The following is a 20,570-nucleotide window of genomic DNA, read 5'->3' as shown; positions in this document are numbered from 1 at the left end:
AATAAATATAATAAATTTGAAATCCACTCGAATCATTTCGTCATCCTCAACTTCCTTGGAAAACTTCATTTAGAGGTCAGCATCAGAACATCGATATCACATAATTACCAATCACATACGTACTTCAAGTTATGTGGAAGATTTTAACATTTTTTTTTTGAACATGAGAGCCGACGTGCCGACACCCCGTATCTAATTTCTAACAGTGATTAAAATTACTAGATTTTAAAATACACAATGGATCCAAAATAGTAAAATAATCGAATCGTAGCCATGTAAGATATGTTAAGCTGTAGCAAATGAATAGAAATATTAGTAGTAGAAACAAACTCAATACAACCTAAACCCAACATCTACTTTTTTTTCTTCTCCCATATGGTTTTTGAATAAAAATAACATAACCACATGGGTGTATCTGTTGTCAAAAGAATAGCTTGGCGAGTCAGCCAAGAAATTTCCACTGCCAACCATAACCACCCTTTTAGGGTTCAATAGAGAAGCTATTAGGATATACAATTTACATATGCTAGAAAACCTCAGCAGTCTTGAATAATGAATCCTCATTATAAATAACCTCAAAACCAGTCCATAAAATTATTGCCCGGGACCTCTGCGTGACAGCACTGAAGGAGTTCTATTCATTTCTTGCGATGGTGGACGACTTGGTTCTTCTGGTCTTTGTACGTCCTGAAAGAAAGATTAACATTTGGCCGCGGAACAATTTTACTTGTTAATTATCAGCAAATATAGTACAAACTTTTTTGATGCAGAGTAAAATCATTCGTTAACAGAAAAGAAAATCGCTAAAAGTATTTGAAACATAAAGCACATTTCAAGAGTCAAGAGAACGTTAAGTAAATGAATCCAACTATGTATGAGTGTGTCTCACCCTAAGCTTGGCTCAGGTAGAATTTATCTCAAAATATGGGTGGTTTGTAAATGAGCCATAATTCCATCTATTTCTTTTTGAAAGAAAATTGAACAGAAATCATGACTGAATAAAATTCCCAGTAGACAAACTATATTAATATCAATAAACAAAATACCACATACCTTTCCAGATGAAGCAGAAATGTAACGCGATTGTGCCTGAGATTTAGTGTGTATGCGATGTTGCTGCTGCACATTCTCAAACTGCCGCAGTCTTGAGTCGAAGTTCATACCGTCATTCATGTTATGTGGATCTTCACTGATGTCACCATCTGAAAGTTGTGATCCACCTACATAATTACCTTCCAACAAAATACTTCCTGGTGACACTCTCTTGTATTGTTCACCACTGAAAGAGTATGGGGGTACAGTTTTTAACCGCGTCTGGAGGATCTTGAATGCTACACTTTGCTGCATCAGTGCGTGAGAAGAGACTTATCACACAGAATTAATGGACATAAAGTGAAAAAGTACGAGTATGTTCAGTAAAATTATGTTTAATGAACAGTACAAGCCTCAATTTATTTCTCATAGGAATGAGTTTTTCGTTTTGGTTTTTGAAAATAACATTTGAAACAGATTTTTTTGCCAAAACAAATAATTGAGTTTTAATAATTTCTTCAGCAGTGCAAAACAAAAGAAATATGAAGAGCATAATCGCGAGAATAAATGCACTCAAAAGACCTATGCTCATGCATATATACTGGACCTCTCCATCACTCGAGGAAGAATTCGCAAGTTGATAAAACCCAGCGGTGGATTTTCCATCCCCAAGAAAAAATATTCTGATATTAGATCATATAAGTTATTCTTGTCACCATAAGGTAGTCCCATTAACAAATGCGATTACCACCAAATTTCTATTACTACACCATTACTAACTTCTATTGAAGCCTGCGAAAGTTTCTAGGAGTGCCATACAACATAAGGGCATTTAAAGATCCTGTAAAATAGAGAGAAATAATGGAAGCGAGTATACGAAGTCCTTCAAAATCAACATGTAGGCTTGAAAAGGTCTGATTTAACGGAAATTCAATTACTCAGCTAGCCACAATAATAAATGAAATAATCTTTTGGGTGAAAATTGGCTTCATTAGGACTGATGCATACTCGGTTTTTTGCTACCAACTATCCAGCTGCCCAAGAAATATGCAGATCTTTTATGGCTGGTGCAGACTTTGCAGCCGAAAACTGCTTATTATTTGTTATCGGTTGCTCTTTGAAGTTAGATGAAATTTGTGTCAAATAGTTTCGTGTCCTTGGTTAATTTGCATTTTTCTTCCCCCACAGTCCTTCAATCATCTCATCTTCAATCTTTGTCTGCATGCTCCTACTGATTGGTTAATTTCCCATCAACTATCGTTTTTCCTTTTTTCTCAGGCCAATATTTCACGCAAATAGTTCAGCAAAGAGGAATTGAATTTAAAACATCAAATCAACAATGTGCCTGATAAAACACTCCCAAGCAATAAATCATAGAAGCTATATGGAAGAAATCTGCAATGAGGCCATCATCCGTACTTGAGATTTCTAAAATGCTGATAAAAGTAAGAAACTGGTATCCATATACCTGCGGAAGTAACATCAGGAGACCATACAAGGCTTTCAACAACCATATATATCTTCCAGGTTCAAGAAGCTGCAATAGGCAAATAAGAGATGTACGATGGCATAAAAAATAGTTTTGTACATGAGTTGTTTGACAAAAAATAATGAAGACAAATGCTCCGTCAGCTCCGACAATATTGTCATAAACTTACCGTGGTAACGAATGAAGGTCAGAAATAGAACAGACATAAAGCACAGGGATGACAGAATGTTCAACAACCAAAAAAACAAGCATCAAAAGGCAAGTGGATAATGCCATCAACACCATTTTCACAAGAAAATTAAACCTGACATCAGAGACTGTTCAACAGCAATTAACTTATGATTTATGAACAACTGCCATCTCCCATAATACCTTTTTAAGTTTTACTTCTTTAAGTTACACATTGAGACAGTATCTATAATGATCTCCTTTTCTCAGTTGTAGCAGAAGACATCTCACCCACCTTTAAATCACCATTTAGCATCAGTGAAAAATCGAATTGTTCTAATGATTTTTCGTATCTGTATAAAGTTTTGAAAAATATCGATGTCATACAAACTTCCAGTCCATCGACCTTGTACATGTAATATTGCTTTATACTATCCAGTACTTAATTTAACTGTTTAAAATTGTATTCAAAGAGTGATCTAACTGACTTGGAAACAAAACTAAGCAGATGTTAAATTCAGGCGTAGACATTAAAATTGTTCAGATTGAATTCCGTGATTAAACAAGTTTGCCGCATCATAGCATTATCTTCAAAAATAAATCACGTATTCTCATGTCCCTCTTAAGCTTTCCAACAGTTAAAATTTCTACGGTCCCTCTTCTTGTGGTCTAACCTTATTTATTGTAATGGATCGTCAGCAAACATGCACAAAAATAAGCACTGATTATACACAGGTTCACATACATAGGTTTTACAGCTAAATAGAGAAAAACATACACAAGTTTTACAGCTAAATAGAGAAAAAAATTAACACAAGTTAACATGGTTACTTAATGCATGAAACCATTTACATGTGCATCCCAAATCTGTTTACGAGAGAAAGTTGTTACGGAAAACCAAGTTTGTAATTGATGTAAGTTGAAATTTGTTACGTCTGTAGTTGAAGTAAGATGAAATTTGTCATCACTAACCACGTCTACTAAAATTACCTGTAGTCTAAGGTAAGCAAAGGTGGGAGTCTCCAGAAGGTGGATCAATTTATCCAATTGGACTAAGAACTTAACATTGATATCTTCCTCGACCAGAGATTGGATAATGGAACCCGCGTGCTGATATGTCTGTGTAGCAGTGCCATCAAGAATATAAATGTAAACGTTGAAAAAGCACAGCAGAGGCAAAGGCAAAGGTAGGTAAAGACATGGCTGACCACTAATCACAAAGCTCGTACCTGAGCTAATAAGCAAAGGCTTATGATAGCCATTGGCGAATGGCACCACGAAGCATATAAAGATAGAAATAAATTTTTTCCAGCATCATTCAACAGTGATTGTTTCAAAAGATCTCTAATGCCAGCCAACTCCGAAGAAGTGATTAAAATCAAGTTCAAAGCCTGAAATGAAAAAATGGGTCACATTCACAGGAATATCTCTTGCTGTCCGACCGACCAGCAGGCCCCAACCTTGCCCCATATAGAAAGAAGCATAAAAAATAAAACCTAAAAACAAGGAGTATACAATTACTGGAAATCATAAATAAGCAAAACAAGTAATATTGAAACTGGTTATCTATCCATGGTAGACAAGACCAAAAAGAATGAAACACAATAATAATCCATGTGTGAACAACATAGTACTTGAACCATGATTGATGCAAAATCCAAATCCGGTTCCCCTTGAAGTATTGTGGAAAGCTTCCGATACACGGTTTCAGCATCAAGTAGCACACATAGTCTACGAATTATCAGAGCGCCACGCCTGCAAGAACAAAGAGTTATTTTACTCCGGTTATAAACAATGTTAAAAAAGTTATTTCAGTATATTCATAGAAGCATAGGCAAATGACTCACTTCTCCAAGAGAGAATAGTCAATTCTAAAATTTTGCATTAAATACAAAGTGAGCTGATGAAAATGCTTCTCATCTTTGGCAATGCAAGCATGGACTTCAAGTACCAGCAGCACAACCTGAGATGAAATGGAAAACAAGAAGGACATGATTGAGAAATTTCCAGAGTTTCATCCATAAATCATAAGTTAAATGGTGCTGAAGTTATTGTAAACTCAACGCAGTAAACCTCCAATCTGGAGAGCATGATTGAGAAATTCCACAACTAGTCCGGCAGCGAGTAAAGCATCAGACCCATCAAATCAATAGAGACATGTAGAAATATGTAAATAAAGCATTTCCCTTGTCATAAGGTTCTAACATGCAAAATGTAAGCTTTGAATGCATAGTTTATAAAAGTAGAGAAACTGTATCTTAGAATGTCTCCATCAAAAAGATTAAAGACTAAAAAAATTGATGCAGAAATTGGTTTTAAAAAATAGGCACTGAGAAAGTGAGGAAAGCAAGTGAAGAAGATACCTTATCAGATGGATCTGAAAGTGCCGTCAGAAGAGTTTTAAAGATATCATCCAAAAATGATAGAACCTGTTTCAAGTGAGAAAATGGAAAGTGAAAATCTAATCATCAATTCCCAAAAATGATGTAACTGAAAGTTCAATGATTTTGAAATGCTAGTAGATGGCCCACAACCAAAAATATTTTATTGAGTAAAGCTTTGTGACCAACTTTCAGCTAAAAAACAATTAAGCACAGCAAGGCTTCCTTGAGATTATAAGTCCCCAAGTTTCACTTCAACAGTACGTGTACAAAAATCTCCAATGCATAATCAATCAATCACCAAAACCTCAAATTTAGTATAATACGTGCATCCAACGTATGCTTTTTACTGAATTTACAAAATGTCTGATATCACACAACTACACAAAAAATCATTACGAAAAGGATTACATATTTCGTGAATATGCATTACGAAAATTTCTTTTAAATCATGTGCATTGGAAATAGCAAATATTCATGATCACCTCTGTTCGATGTCGATTTAAAAGGGCTGCTATCCAGTGTAGAGCTTCAATACGTGTGGCCTCCCATTCAGTAGACAGATGACTGGTACATAGAAAAAATTAAAATTTTCAACACAGTTCATCCGCTGAAAGGCATTGGAAAGAGCAACTATAGCACCATGTATCACCTTCTACAAGGGTCGTCAATAAACCACAAGTGAAATACAGACGAGCATAAACCTAGTTGTTCAGATAGGAGAATGATACCTCCTAGCTACAGCGAGAATAGCTCCAATATCGAATCCTTCAGCTGGATCTGCTTTCATTCCACGAAGCTCTTCATTTGTTTCACGAGCAACCTGAATGTCAAACAACATAAGTCTACACCCGCCAGAATAAAAAAATTTAATCGGGGAGGCCAAGCAAGACATGCAACGAATAAATGACAACTCAGTTTACAAGTCCTGAAAGGTGCATCAGTTCTTTTGAAAGTTGTGGAATACAATGTTGAATCGTTCATTTCCGTCAACAAGAAGAATGAAACTTACAACTCTGATTTTCTCTTCCTTGTCTGATATGCAAGGTAAAATTGCGCCAAGAATATCAGCATAATAGGGTACGAGTTGATCCCCACCAAGTTTTACGAACTCGTTGATCTGCATGAGAAAAGTTGTGAACACAACCAAATCTGACAGAATGAAACCCACACAATATTTTACTACTACACATCATAAAAGCACATAAAGTACTTACCCAGGTAATAGCAGTCAATCGAGTAAATTCATCAGGTGATTCTGCCCTTTGCACTAGTATCTCAGCCATTCGACCATAATCTACAGACTTCAAAAGTCGCAGTTCTCAACTAATTGCTAAAAATGTAAAGTAGTGGTCTAAATAATAAAGGCTCATCAGAGGGCAAAACTGAACATGGAAATTATTACTTGGGTCGCGTTCTAATATATGATCTGTGGAAATGTCTCCTAATTGCCTTTATTTTTAAGGAAATGTACGCAATGTCAGCAAGTCTTCAATATGACATCACAGTATCCAGTTTTGGTCAAGTAATACCCTTTATAAGCACGGAATGATCTTCCGGAAATTCAAAAGAAGGTTCATCCATTAATAACGAGGAAGTGAAATTTAACTTGGGATTTTATTTTTCTGCAGTTCTAAGGTTTTTCTACTCGGTAACTAGAAGGTTACTTCGTGAAAAGATAACATTAACACACTTCAAAACTTACTTTCCTCTAGTAATTTGAATCACAGCCGAGTTAATCTTCTCATACTAGGATTAGAGGAATCAAGGTATAAACACAATTGCAGGGAAACATCGTTCTCCATGGGTATAACACCGGTCAACTATTAGAGGCACAAAACATAATCCTTATTTACTTCAACCATCAACTTGATAACAAGAATATCAAAGTTCTTAAGTAATATTCGATGAGAGGGCTAGAATCGATAAGGATGACAGAAACAATCACGTTAGGCATCTGGGACAGTCAGCATAGATTCTCAACATAAAGAAGGAAGGACAATGCTGAGATGGGGATGAGGAGTTTCAAAATGAAATAGGCAAAGAAAGGTGCTCTGAGCATAAAGTCTGTATGATGGGCTAATTGATTTTAACCGATAAATCCATCAAAAAACAAGGTACCTGAAAGTATATTCTGGTAAGAGTATTTCGGGCGAAATCCACATATATTACATTGAAGCAAAAATTAATCAATAAATGATAAAATAAATAGGGTTACCAAAGAGTGAAAGCCTCCATTAGAAAAATTCTATCTTACCCTACCTTTCAACTTGTATTTTGTTCGTACACAATCAACAAAGGCCTTCCAGCAGTTCTGTCAATCATTTTATTGTTAAATACCAAATGAGTGGGGTTTACTAGTTCACAATTGTTTCCATTTGAAAAACGTGTTTTCTTCATTTAAGATAGAGTTTAGTAAGGAAATTAAAGTGTCACAAGGTAGCTGGGTCAATAACGAGTAAGCACAATTAAAAGTTCGATGCATTTCAAGTCCTTGTCATTCACTCCATCTTCGTTTGAAATAAAAATCTTTTCAGTTTAAGATCTATCCATTCTAGATATATTTTATGGATGGAACAGGGACAGCGTATCTTTCCTAACTTCTCAAAACCTCATCTAATCTAATCTAATCTAAAAGGTTAAATATATAACTCAAGAATTTATTTTACCCACTTTTGCATAGTGGTATCATGTGAAAACTGTGGAAATATTATTTATGACCTTCATATCTAGGATTCAAATGATATTCAATCTCCAATGTCATTTCTTAGCAGGTGATTATATTATGTCTGGATTCTTTCCTCTTTCTCGTTTTTTCACTGTTATTCTCGTTTTGGAGCAACAGAATCTTTAAGGTATTATCTATTATGTTTATTGAGTATTCTAAGATTGTGCTCCTTGATTTTTAATTTTTTTTGGGGGACCTCATACAAGCTATTATAGCATGTTTGGGAGCTGTCAAGTGAATTACCATCACTCATTTTGAGATAAAAATGAGTATTTGGGACTTCAGATTCCTACAATGGTGAGAAACCAGTTAAGTTTTCCACGAGAAATTATTAGTTGACAAGGATTATTTTCAACTTACGTTATAAGATAGTTGTTTGTTAGACTTTCTCAACTTCTATGTCACATGCTGTCTTACATCTGTTTGATGAATCTAGAAAGATCATGTTCACTGATTTATTTCGGTGGTGCATGTGAAAAGCAACATAGAGCCGAAGTATGAGCAAGAATACAGAACAAAATGAATCGATAATCCTCATGGCTCATTAAAGGGCAGGATTCCTCAATAAATGCTCGTCTCTAATCACAACTAAAGAAATTAATTATGTAGCATCGCTGAATCTTACTGGAGAGTTCTTGATCTCTTGAAGAAATTCAGAAAGTGCAGAATCAGCTTGTTGCCTTATCTCGTGGCTAGAATCACTAAGCATGTTAAATAAGCCTGCAATTTTATCACCAATGTGAGAACATAAATCTGCAGGAACACAGCTAGAGACTGTGAATGTGTTTTGGCCTTCTCACCATCAAGAAAATCAGGGAGAAACCCCAGCATATCGATATCTGGAACACTATCTAGTACAGTAATCCATCCTACCAGAAATTGGCGGACATAAGGGTTTAGGACATTCATTCGTTCTCTCAACAATGGAATAAATTCTTCAATGCTGAGTCAGGTGAAAATGGCAGCAGTAGAAAGTTAAAATAAATTGCTTCATTATTAGAGATATCAAAGAATTCAGCTTGATACATTGCTATGTGAACAAAGTAAATGAGACACCAGACCTAAACTGATCACTCTCGGTGACAATATCCTGCATTACAAGCAACCAAAGTTAGCAATACTAAAAAAGTATCTGTATCAGTTATGCATAAATTTATGCATGCATGCATACTCAGGAAACAGAAACCACATACCTTTACAAGTCTGTCTAAAAGATGAGCAGCACTCTGTACATTGGGATCTGAATCAGCAGAAAGTTTACACAACGCGTCAAAAATCTGGTTGAAGAACACGATAAAATCGCCTCTCACAACCTGTAAATTAGCAAACAGGACAACTAAATTACACAAGGAAAAGTGGAATATAACAAAAGTCCCCTATTTTTGTACCTTTGCAATGTTGTACAGAGCTTCACAAGCATAATATCGAACTCGGCTGTCTTGATCAGAAAACGAAGCTAAAACGGGGGGTACAATTTGCTGGATTGACCGCGGAAGAGAGGCATTAGATCAAAAAAACTTCATCAGAAACACCCCAAGAAACATTAGACGAGAAAAATAGGAAGTCAAAGAATAGTAGGAAATCTAAATAAGCTATAGGAAAAATGACACATAAGGACTCAGATGCATGCATTATAGTTTTACTTCAAGGGAGGAAAATGTTTTTCTACTCTTCTGATTCTCAAAATGGAGAATTCAACTCTTACCCAACAGCAGTTACGTAAAGGTAAATCAAACTCATATCAAGGTCGAAGGAGCAAGCTACTTACCCACTGGCAACCTTACCTCAGTTTCAGGGATGAAAGTATATTCATTTTGATACATGAATGAACTTCACAAGCAAAGAAATGAAAAGGGCCAAGTTCCATGCAATGCAATTTGAAAATGTTACTTCTGTGACATTTCAGACCAGTTTCTAGCATTCATACCCATCTCAACTTTAACATAAAATTGAAATGTACAGATTGATCCAGTAACACACTTGGGCTAAGGAAATCATGCCCAGTCAGTAGATATTCCTCTAAAAAAGGTGAACATATGATCCATGTGATCCTTCTGTTGTAGTCTGCGGGTTTTGAGGTATATCTCACATTTACAAAGTGTGGTACTACCATATTACTGCATCTTATACCCAAAGTTTTCTAATTCATTAGCTCTTAGCATGTAGAAATTATGTCAATTTATGCTATAAGATCATTATTTCTTTCTTGAATCAATAATTCCCAACACTCATTAAAACTAACTTGAGTTCATGATACGTCATCTTTCAACTAAACTACAATCCATACTTCTTCACCCACGGTCTCAATCGCTGAATCACAAAATCCAAATTTTAAAACATAAACCAATTCAGCCAAATTTATCGAGATAAAAGATAGGTACATCCAAATAGGCAAATACAAATACTATAAATGTTAGGTGGTCACTGGATCAAAAGTGATGGATTAGATGAGAACATCCCTCAGTTTATTCAATCCATTTAGGTACACTAGGCCACTGGCATTCCTGCATCCTGCAATAGATAGCATAACTTTCTTGGCAATTTTTATGCCTGACTGCTTGCTACATTTGAACAGGAAGGAGCTTAGCAAGCTCCACCTTTTGAGTTCCCTGAAGCAGGAACTTAAATGTGTTTACTTCGCCCAAACATTAGATGTAGGCGGTAAAATAGGCATGCAGCCATGAATATTCATGAAAACTGCAAATTTGTATCCTCAATGAGTCGATGACCCAAACAGAATGTGCTTTATTAAATTTTAAAGCATTAACGGTAAATTAAAAAATAAAGGAACCTGGTTCGCCTAGAACCAGACGATTAAATCAACTGTATGATTGAATTTATTAGGTGATTAGCTTCTCACAAAATAACCTGACTAATGTGAATTAATAAGACGTGATGGTTTGTTATAAGTAAAAAGGGGGCTAAAGTCAATGGAACAGATGAGCAAACTAGATCGGCCATCTATTATACATTCTGTTAGTAAAAGTTCTTTCCTTCGCCTGAGCAATGTCAAATAATAAGTATGAAACTTGATCGTCACTTTAACACTCTTACTTCAAGATGTTGGGCGGCATCTGATGTCAAAGCCACTGTAGCTGCTGCCAATCCTATCAACCCTCCCTAAAAACAGAAACGTACAAATGAAACTTTCAACTAACATACGTACATACTAGATGAATGAACTCTAACATTGATAGTGAAACTAAATAATTAACATACTTTCCGATGATTCGCCTGGGGTGAGTAAGTGTATTCGTTGGCTAACAAATTGATCACGGCATTTATTTTTTCGTGATCCCCAGAGCTGATTAATTGCTTTACTATCCCTTCCACCTACATCCAATCAAAACCTCCAGATTATCAACCAACTGACAAAATTAAAGCCCGATACACACTTGAACCTAATATTTCAAACTCACGACAAATTTTCCAAAAAAAGCACGCTCACACCCACAAACATAAAATCACTCATATCCCCGTACGCAATGTATTACCTCCAAAGCAGCATTTTTGCGCTTTTCGTAGAGCTTATCGGAAAGATTACGAAGCACAGCTGGTGGAATCACAGACAGCGCATCCGCCATAGCAAATCCCCAGGAAAAAGAAACTGAAAATCTTGCCTTTTAATTTAGCTACATAACATTTAATGAATCTTCGATAACAGACTGTCAGTAGATCTAATGAAAAACTGATTGACGAAACGAAGAGAATCTGCAAAATCGATAGCTTGTTAGTTGAATCGGAATTTTCAACTTCGAAAATTTCCAGAGATAATTCTTGGTCTTTTCTTGATTTGTTGGTTTCCAAATTTAGGGTTTTTTATCCTGATCAGCAGTGCGATTAAATTTGGCAAAAGATTTGGCAAGAAAATTGGCCTCGACTCGTGAAATGACTCGAGGAGCCTCGTGCTTCGTTGGAATTTTAAGACAAATTTAAATACGTAACCTAAAAATTTTCATTTTTAAAATTACAATTTTTATGTGTGTTACCAAAATTAAATAACAAGCCAACAAATAATAAACACACATTAAAGTCCATCACATCAGATCAGAAGAATCAAGCGGTTGAAAAAATTGGGCCAAACTTACGCTCGTGCAGGGGAAGTAGGGAAGTTGCGATGATCCGAGAAAAGTGAGAGGAATCACTTGAAAGAATTTGAACAAATGTGAATAATAAGTCAGAAGGAGCTAATCAACACAAAAGTTATACGGCAAAAGCTTCCGTAAATTTTATCGATTTTGGTTCACTCGTTTTTAGTTTATACTAATTTCCTTAGTATATTTATTAAAAATTCTTTAATTCTAGTTGTAAAAATATTTACTCCAGTTTATGATCACAAAATTAAATATGTTGTCGTTCATGAAATTTTTCCTCAATTTCTTAAGATAATTTCCTAGTTATGTGACTTATTAGGAGAGTTAGAACTAACCGTCAATTCGGGATTTGGATCGCTTGTGATTTAGAAGTTTGATTTCACACACTTGGCATGATTACGTGTTTGGCATGCCCGAGCAATTTTTTGTACAAAATTTTTGTCATGTCCAGTGGGACCATGCCGCGAAAAAAGCGAGGAAACACGGAGAATGACAAAAAGATGTTCCAAAGTCCAATAAGTCTATGAGCAATTGGAATGGAATGCACTCGATGGATGATTAGAATGAAAAAGATATGATTTCTAACTTTTCGAATTCATAAATAATCTTTTACAAAATAAGATATAGATTTCTTAGGTAAATTTTACCAAGAAAATATTAAAAGAATTAAATTATGAATACTATTTGGGGAATTCATTGCATTAGCTTAATGTACAAATAAATCCTTGTGAATATGTAGAATATGATAATCTTAATTCTTCTTTTACAGATAAAATAGAAAATTTTAGATGAAAGCTACAACAGAAGAATACATTCACAATAATGGAATACACTTTTCGATGATAGATAATACATGATTTCTAATTCTTCGGATCCATACAATTATGTTTCAAAGAGGTAATATAGGTTTCCCGTGAAGGGGTGGAGCAAGGATTTGAAAAACTAGAACGATTGTCTGGAGGATTCTTTCATAAATTGGTGTAATATAAAAAATAACACCCCAAAGAAATTGTTGAGGGTATCTTCTCATGTTACTTCAGACCTTGAGTACAAGAACGGACTCGAGGAATTGAGATTTGATTGTATCGAGTGTCATGATATGTATAGAGGAAATCGTGAGTTGTATGACAGAAAATGTGAGCAAGATCGTGTCCATCGAGTAAATGGATTGAAAAACATAAGAATAGCGAGAAAGACTAGAATAATGACCTCAAACAAAATGTCGAGGTAGGAGAATCATCAGAAAATTCACATCACCATTATTTGATGCATTGTCAGGGTCCCACAAATGTGAAGGAGGGTATCCAAAACTAAGATGAACAATATAGTATATGACAATCGGAATTCAATATATGGGAGAAGATCCATATCCACAAGGCCAAAAAACAAAAAATATCATCGATGATCATCAACTACAAAATCAAGGAACCAATAATATTATGGGAGATTAAAACTTGGAAGGCCGATGATTATAGGTTATGGTGGATGATTTTTGTTCTAAAAGTTAAGAAACCAACAAAAACTCGAAACATCGTCTTTCAAAATGTCAAGAGAATCAGCTTAGGTCGAATATTAGAGCTTAACATGGAAAATCTCCACGATATATGTTGGATATCAGAAGTATCGTCAAGTCAGTATTTAATGGATTGACAATCATCTTACTCGAATGATCAATTCAAGGAGCATGAAATTTGTACTTCACCCTAAATCAATAAATAAAGAAGAGTTTCGATGGGTAAACTTCCATAAATTTCATTTTACATACTAAAATTTAACAGTGAAAGTTTTTGCAAAATGTAGAAAAAAGAAGGAGGGTATAAATTAGAGGGAATGACCAAATTTGCTAAAAACGTTATTGGGCTTGAAGGATGAGCGTGATGAACTAATACTCGAGAAAAAGTTCATGAAGCATAATGCAGTTTTCAGATAGGCCAAATCTTGATATCAATGTATTATATTACATGTTTTTTAGTAAATGTAAAAATTATAAAATTAAAAAATGCTCAATTAGTTCAAAGTACTAGCTACTTTAAATTGTCTTTTAATTAAAAATTTAATATAGGTGTCACTTTGTTATATAAAATCTTGTTGGCCAACTAATGGCTTGATTGACGGTGGTGAGATGTTAAATTTTATTCCACAAGTAAATTGTTGTGGACAAACATTGCTCTATGTAAGCTACAATTTTTTGGGAAATATGATTTGTTAATTTTTAAGTGGATTGATTTTGAGTACAAAGCATGAACTTTTGCTGGGAACTAGGCTGTCAAGCTACTTTTGTTGTACATACATTGATTTGGCCAAATTATTATTTTAGATTGTTGGATTTATTTGTTTCGTTGTTGTGTTTAATGCAATAAATTTAAGTAATGATAATTTTAGTTTGTGTTAATTTATTACACCAAATTCAGTTACAAATGTGAGAGTGCTTTTGGGATTAGAAATTAAAAAAAAAAAAAAAAAAACAACACCACATTGTTTTACACAAGTGGCATATTGAGAAATTCTCCATCATTTTTACAGCAAACAACACGTTTTATAAATCATAACAAAAAAACACTGTACTCCAGACATAAGCGGCATGGGGAGTCAACTTACAAAAAAATTCTTCATGATATTTAACTTATAATATGTAATCATATCGAGAAATTCTCCACAGTTTTTACAACAAACAACACTTCGTTATACAAATTATGACAAAAAAACACTCGCTGAATGCCAGACATAAACGGCATGGGGAGTAACCTTACAAAAAATTTCTTCATGATATTTAACTTATAATATGATAACATATAGATGTAAGTTATTATCTTATTCTCAGAACAATGCAGAGAACATTTCCAGTCTCTATTATCCCAACTTCAACTATGTACATGGTGCAAATATCAGAATAAATAAATCCACCAAGATTCTGAGTGTTTCTCCTTTGTTTTAGACTTGATCGTTACCCTTGAGAATGTTGTACTTGCATAATGGGCATGTCGCGTTCATTTTAAGCCACTTCACGATACACGTAGAATGAAAGTTGTGATTGCACGGAAGCGCGTGGAGTTCATTCCCATCCTCGTATTCGCACAGACATATGCAGCATTCCTGGAAGAACATTTTCAAGTCCAGTAGGAAACTGACAATAAATTGAGCCCCACAAATGGAAATCGAAATCGAAACCGGTAAATGAAGCATGAACTCAAAACTTTTCAGATACGAATATTTTCAGATACGAAGGGGTACGTCCATATGCAATAGTGAGGTTAGTTCCTTTTTCACACCAAATGAATGTGTTGTGATCTTTATCATCGGTTTTGTAGTATTGGTTTCCTTCAATATCGTGATTTGGTGTCAATTAAGGGTGTAACTGAATCAAAAAGGCTTTATCACTTGAGCCAACTTCAAGTATGAACTACTTTATTCAACAGCTGACAAACAGCCGGTTAATTTTTAACAGACTTGTGAGCTTGAATCAAGAACAGTAATTTTTTTAGGTTTGCGCTATACTCGATTCCATAAAATAGAATTCGAGTTCTGAATCATCTGCTTGATATATGAGATGGAACACAAACACAAACACAAACACACAAAAAACACCCAACACATGATAAACTTACCGCATCCTCAGGTAAGAGAACTCGATCATTGGCTCCACTACTTGTTTCAAAAGGAATCATTCTTCCTGCTCCAAAGCCTAGCCTATCTTCATCCTTGCAGGTTTGAAATCTGTACTTGGGAAGGACCCTCAAATCAGCTTCTGATGCACCCTCCTGATCATCCAAGCGAGAGTGTAAAGGATTTTAAAATTGAAATATCAGTCAAATTCAGCTTGAGATCATCGTGGCATACCTGGCCTGCAATGGCATAAAGAACTGCAATGATGCATGGTAGGCAGCAGCAGAGTGCTATTCCAATAAGACATGCTAAAACAACACAGAATATGGCAAAGAATACATCAAATGCCAAGAAGACAACAGCCAACCTGCAACACATCAAGTATTAGTGGGTCTGAGAGTCTCTTTCTACAACTAATAACATATTTACGAAACGCTCACGAAGTACTAAGGTGAATGAGTGTCCTCAGACCTAAGAGAAGGTTGTCATGCAAGGTGAGTCCCGTGCCTTATTGAAATGAAGTTAACTAACACATAAAAATTTAGAATCTAAATATATGAAGAAATAATCCCAAGTAACTTATGATACGCATTTTACAAATTTATCAACAACAATAAAGATTTGCAATCTCCGCATTTACGTATGTCTCAAAACTTTTTAGGCTTGCCGAGGTACGCACTTCATGAAAAGGCAGCACCTTGATTGAGCCTAGGCATCAAGCTGTCCGTAAACCTAGGCACGCTTTGTTAGCTATTAATTACTGAGATTAATATGCAAGGGAGGTAGGAAGGGAAAATACTTCAAAATCAACAGAAGAAGTATTCAACGGAATCATTTCAAGACAGATCCAACAGATGCACTTTCGATGGATCCATTTAGGTATGACTTAAAATACAAAATGTGGACAGCTGATAATTATTATGCATTCTAACATAACTTGCTGCTAACGATAAACCAAAAGGCAAAATAGGTCAACCGTGACACTCAATGTCAGGGCAAAAGGAAATTTTTAATAGCAATTATTTTCTGCAAGAAATGATGCCATAAGCATATGACCTCCCTTCCATCAGTTTGAAGATAAATAGAAGAATGATTGTTAACAAGGAAGAAAATCAACAAAGGGAGAAAGATTTTTGCTAATGCATGGTATAGCCATTAGGTTACCAATTTCACAACTCAGATTTGCATTGATAATGTTTTTGAAAAAAAATCAGATGCAGCATGTCCATAGTGACAAACATAAAAATCAGTTAAGTACAAGCAGAAACATTCAAGAAGTTGGCTTCAGAATATACCAATACAAGCGTGGAGCACTTCTCAAGAGAAGTTCACCGCCTGAGACAACCCAATAAAAGCCAACTATCCACCACAGGAACGAGGCTATAGTGTTAACAGATTCACATCGCTTCATTGTGCTGAAATTCCACAAATGTTAGCCAATCATCAAAAGAAATTAGCTTTTTGCAGCAGTTTATATCAGCTTTCTTAATTGGCAACTACATGCAAAAACTAATCAAGGAGCCATATTAGTTAACAAAGCATGGGAGGAAATTAGCTTCTTGCAGCCGTTCATATCAGCTATCGTAATTGGCAACTACACATGAAAAAACTAATTTCAGGAGGCTCAGCCATTCAAACCCAGGTGACTCCACTAACAAAGATGACGAGTGGACAACAAAAGACTACATATATTCAAATAATGATTGTCGCTGAGATTGAACAATAGAGAAATAAAATTAGGAAGGATCCCACTTCAACTTGTATTGAAAAGGAAAGAAGTTCCTAACTTTTCTATTGTTAAATCAGAATCCGGAATCAGCAAAGAAGGCTCGGATAAGGCCAAGACAATTTGTATGAATGGTCACACGACTGAATAGAGATGAGCATGTAAATGTTGAGAATAGACTGGGGGACCGAAATTGAGAGTGATAATACGGTTGGGCTAATTATAATTTAGAGGCGCCTTCGACGAAGCTGGATAACATACAGATAGCGTAGTTCAAGAACAGAAAATAGGAAGATTAATTTGCACAAGTGATTTGCAATAGCATAAATTTTAATTATAGTATAGCAGTAGCAAAATGCGAACTCCTTTTATTTGCACTATGCTTTGCTTGGAACAAAAGATGACGACATAAAAAAAAAAAAAACCCACAGAACACTGAAATTCATAAATCATAAAAAAGAAAATTATGTTGAAATTTTACCAACCTCGACCGACTGCCGATCCCTAAAACCCCAATTCTGCCATCCCCATTCTCCTCCTCATTTTCACTTCCACTACCTTCCTCTCCGCCATCGTCTCCCACTAGCCAACGCGAGTACCGCCGTCTGAACTCGACCCAAACGAGAACCACATGAACCAAACACTGAATCGCATACCCACACACCCAAACCCTGATCGGCATATTAGGGTTCTCATCCAAAGTGCAAATCAGCATAACTGCTGAGACAATCACGAAAGCCAGATTCCACATCATGTCTAGCGCAACGATGGGCTTGGAGTAACCCCAGTCGGCACGGCGCTGCTCGAGCTCGCGGGCAGCGGTCTCTCGGACAACAACGGATGCACCGCCCCGGCGACGGGTGATGGATGCGAAGCGAGAGAGGAGGAGGGATATAGAGGAGGCGCGGGAGGGCTGCCGCAGGGGGAGTAGCGGGGAGTCGGGGGAGGACATGGACATGATTGGAATTTCAGTTTTGTCAAGGGGTTAAGATGGAATTGGAAAAGATTGTGCTGGAAAATTGGGAGCGAGTGTAGTACGAACACTACTGTGCCATGGATGGAGTATTCCGAGTCAAAGGAAGACAGGATCTCTATAGCATATTTTGGGAAATGGTACGCTGCGGTCCATTTCTTGCTCTTTTCTGTTTTAGGTAAATAAACAGTGTCGTTAAATTCTTTTATGTATATCTGGACCTGGCCACGGCCGGTCCGGTCGAGAAAATCTGGCCGGTTATGGGTCGAGTGAGGGAACGGACGGGTCCAGTTCGGTCTAATTAAATATAAATTATTTTTTACATAATTTTTTAAAAACAAAATTTAAAAAAAATGTTTGCACATATGTATGTTTATGTATGCATTTGATATTGGAGTTGGTGATTTTCATGCTAATTATCTATCTAATTAATTAGTTAAACTTTTTTTTCACTCGTGAGAGTGAGAATGGTAAAAAGAGTCCCGAGTGCCCAAATGTTGATTATTTATGCCACAATTGATGATGTTTAAATTTTTAAACGTTCTCATTCAATGAGTTTATTTTTGGACTTGAGTGATATACTTTTATGATTATTAATTATTGACTACATATATTAGACTTAAGGATGACAATGAGGTAGGACGAGGACGAGTTTGTCATCCCCGTCATTGAATTCCATCAACACCCCATGCCCACCCCGATCTCCTTTTTTTCGATTTCAGCGAAACCGCGATGGTCAACTTCTCATCCCCGCTCCCATCATTATTTCAAAAATATTAATGTGACAAGATGATGACGGATTCAGAGATTTTCTCAAATCAAAACTTATTATTAGTGATAATATTAATGTTAATATCAATATTAAAAATATTATTATTATTTTTAAAAAATAATATATTTTATTATTGATATTACTTTCGGGACGAATTCGAAGATGAGGACAATAATCACATACACGGCTCGAACTACTTCGGAGATTTTAAAAATCCCCCAATCCGAACTCAAACCCGAAAAAATTGGCGATCCACATCCATGTTTCGGGTTTGCCCGCATGGCCTTACACCCGTGGAAAAAGTTGTCATCTCTATTTAGTTGTATTTATTTAATTGCATTAAACAATTAATGTAAATAATCTAACATGAAAAAAAAAAAATATTACATTATAAAAAATCAAAATCAAACAAACTGAAAGTAGAATTTTATGCTAAAGTTTTTTTTTTTTAATTTGAAAAAATACCAACCAGGCATGTCAACTCGTTGGGTATATGGGTTTTGGAGCCATAAATTGTAAATAATTTCTGATTGGGTGGTTACGGTCACGGTTTCGGGTTAAATTCATTGAAATCCTTGAATTTAAAATTCATCAATTCAAATAAAAACTTAAATTTTTTCAATCCAAGTAAATCAAAAATTTTGAAATTCGTCATCTTATATTCATCTATCCAATACAACCTAATATTATATTTTGTGGTCAAACTTTTTATTATCAAATTTTTGTTTAAAACACATAGACCAACTTCCACGGCTTTGCCAATCGGGGAAAACATATATACTTCTTAAACATCGATTTATAGTTTGGTTAATAGCACATGGTAAACTCTTTACTCGGGACAGACAATCGTATGTCATTAACAAATGTTGTGTACTTTGCGATCGTGGAGATGAATCTGTCCAGAATAAGGTGTTCTGCATTTCCCGCTACAGCCTACAAGGTTTGAAACTTAAGAAATAGAGCACTTTTTGACAAAGAGATACAATATGTGTCGCAGACAATCAGGAATATCAAAATATTAATCTTTCGTTGCTCTCTTAGCTATAGTGATGTAATTTAATGTGTGGATCTATGCTATTTATTGTAAAACGATTTATGATCGTTGTTGAGAGATTGGGAATGTCCAGCGTATTTGTACTGTAAATATTATTTTTACTTGTTTAGTGAAAATTTGAGAAAAATAGAAATTGGATTTGAAAAAATTATAATGGTAGCAGTATGTATATGTATTTCTTGACAAGAGAGGAAATCGTATATTTTCTTGAGAACGTGATGTTGATAGACAGTGGATCAAGTTTAACTAGTCACGATTATTAGAATTAATTAGATGTGAAAGGTAACTAATTTCTTCATAAAAATTTCATTATCTTGTCTCACATCAATTAATCCACTGAAAAATGGAAATTATATACATTATGAAATAAAACAAAAAGAAGGGCAATTTAGAAGATATACTTTGGTTGGATGGTCATGGGGCTCGATCGTCGTATCTTTGCGGATGGACTCGAATCTATAGAATAACAATTAGAAAAAAAATATAATTTGATATCAAAGTACCAACTATAGATAAATGTCTTCGAATAAAATTATAAAATATAGTCTCG

General features: G+C 35.3%; 2 protein-coding genes across 4 annotated transcripts; both read right to left on the bottom strand.

Moving 5' to 3' along the window:
• Positions 1–283: 283 nt before the first annotated feature.
• LOC142552718 (protein VAC14 homolog) lies at positions 284–11,706 on the bottom strand. Of its 3 annotated transcripts, none has more exons than XM_075662491.1 (20): positions 11,293–11,703; positions 11,018–11,131; positions 10,853–10,918; positions 9,187–9,276; positions 8,992–9,111; positions 8,860–8,888; positions 8,599–8,741; positions 8,424–8,518; positions 6,288–6,374; positions 6,083–6,190; positions 5,802–5,893; positions 5,556–5,637; positions 5,053–5,118; positions 4,537–4,652; positions 4,324–4,444; positions 3,919–4,080; positions 3,680–3,808; positions 2,501–2,569; positions 1,054–1,341; positions 284–687 (listed from the first exon to the last, which is right to left on the bottom strand). In XM_075662491.1, exons 1-20 carry the CDS (start codon positions 11,380–11,382, stop codon positions 595–597), a joined length of 2,160 nt encoding a protein of 719 aa, XP_075518606.1. In that variant the 5' UTR covers positions 11,383–11,703; the 3' UTR covers positions 284–594. The 3 variants fall into 3 exon arrangements, 1 of the variants encoding a protein (XP_075518606.1); XR_012821866.1 differs by lacking the exon at positions 284–687 and adding an exon at positions 2,041–2,263 and having other exon boundaries at positions 1,255–1,341; positions 11,293–11,706; XR_012821865.1 differs by lacking the exon at positions 284–687 and adding an exon at positions 2,041–2,260 and having other exon boundaries at positions 1,255–1,341; positions 11,293–11,706.
• Positions 11,707–14,523: 2,817 nt separating this feature from the next.
• On the bottom strand, positions 14,524–18,453 carry LOC142552717 (E3 ubiquitin protein ligase RIE1-like). The gene is made up of 5 exons (XM_075662490.1): positions 17,707–18,453; positions 16,791–16,910; positions 15,730–15,862; positions 15,498–15,650; positions 14,524–14,985 (listed from the first exon to the last, which is right to left on the bottom strand). Exons 1-5 carry the CDS (start codon positions 18,177–18,179, stop codon positions 14,824–14,826), a joined length of 1,041 nt encoding a protein of 346 aa, XP_075518605.1. The 5' UTR covers positions 18,180–18,453; the 3' UTR covers positions 14,524–14,823.
• Between the last annotated feature and the right edge of the window lie 2,117 nt (positions 18,454–20,570).

The sequence above is a fragment of the Primulina tabacum genome, chromosome 8 (genome assembly GCF_025594145.1).
Source record: "Primulina tabacum isolate GXHZ01 chromosome 8, ASM2559414v2, whole genome shotgun sequence".
In the NCBI taxonomy this organism is placed as follows: domain Eukaryota; kingdom Viridiplantae; phylum Streptophyta; class Magnoliopsida; order Lamiales; family Gesneriaceae; genus Primulina; species Primulina tabacum.
Note: the sequence above shows the minus strand (reverse complement) of the source record. Positions and strands in the feature narration are given on the sequence as shown.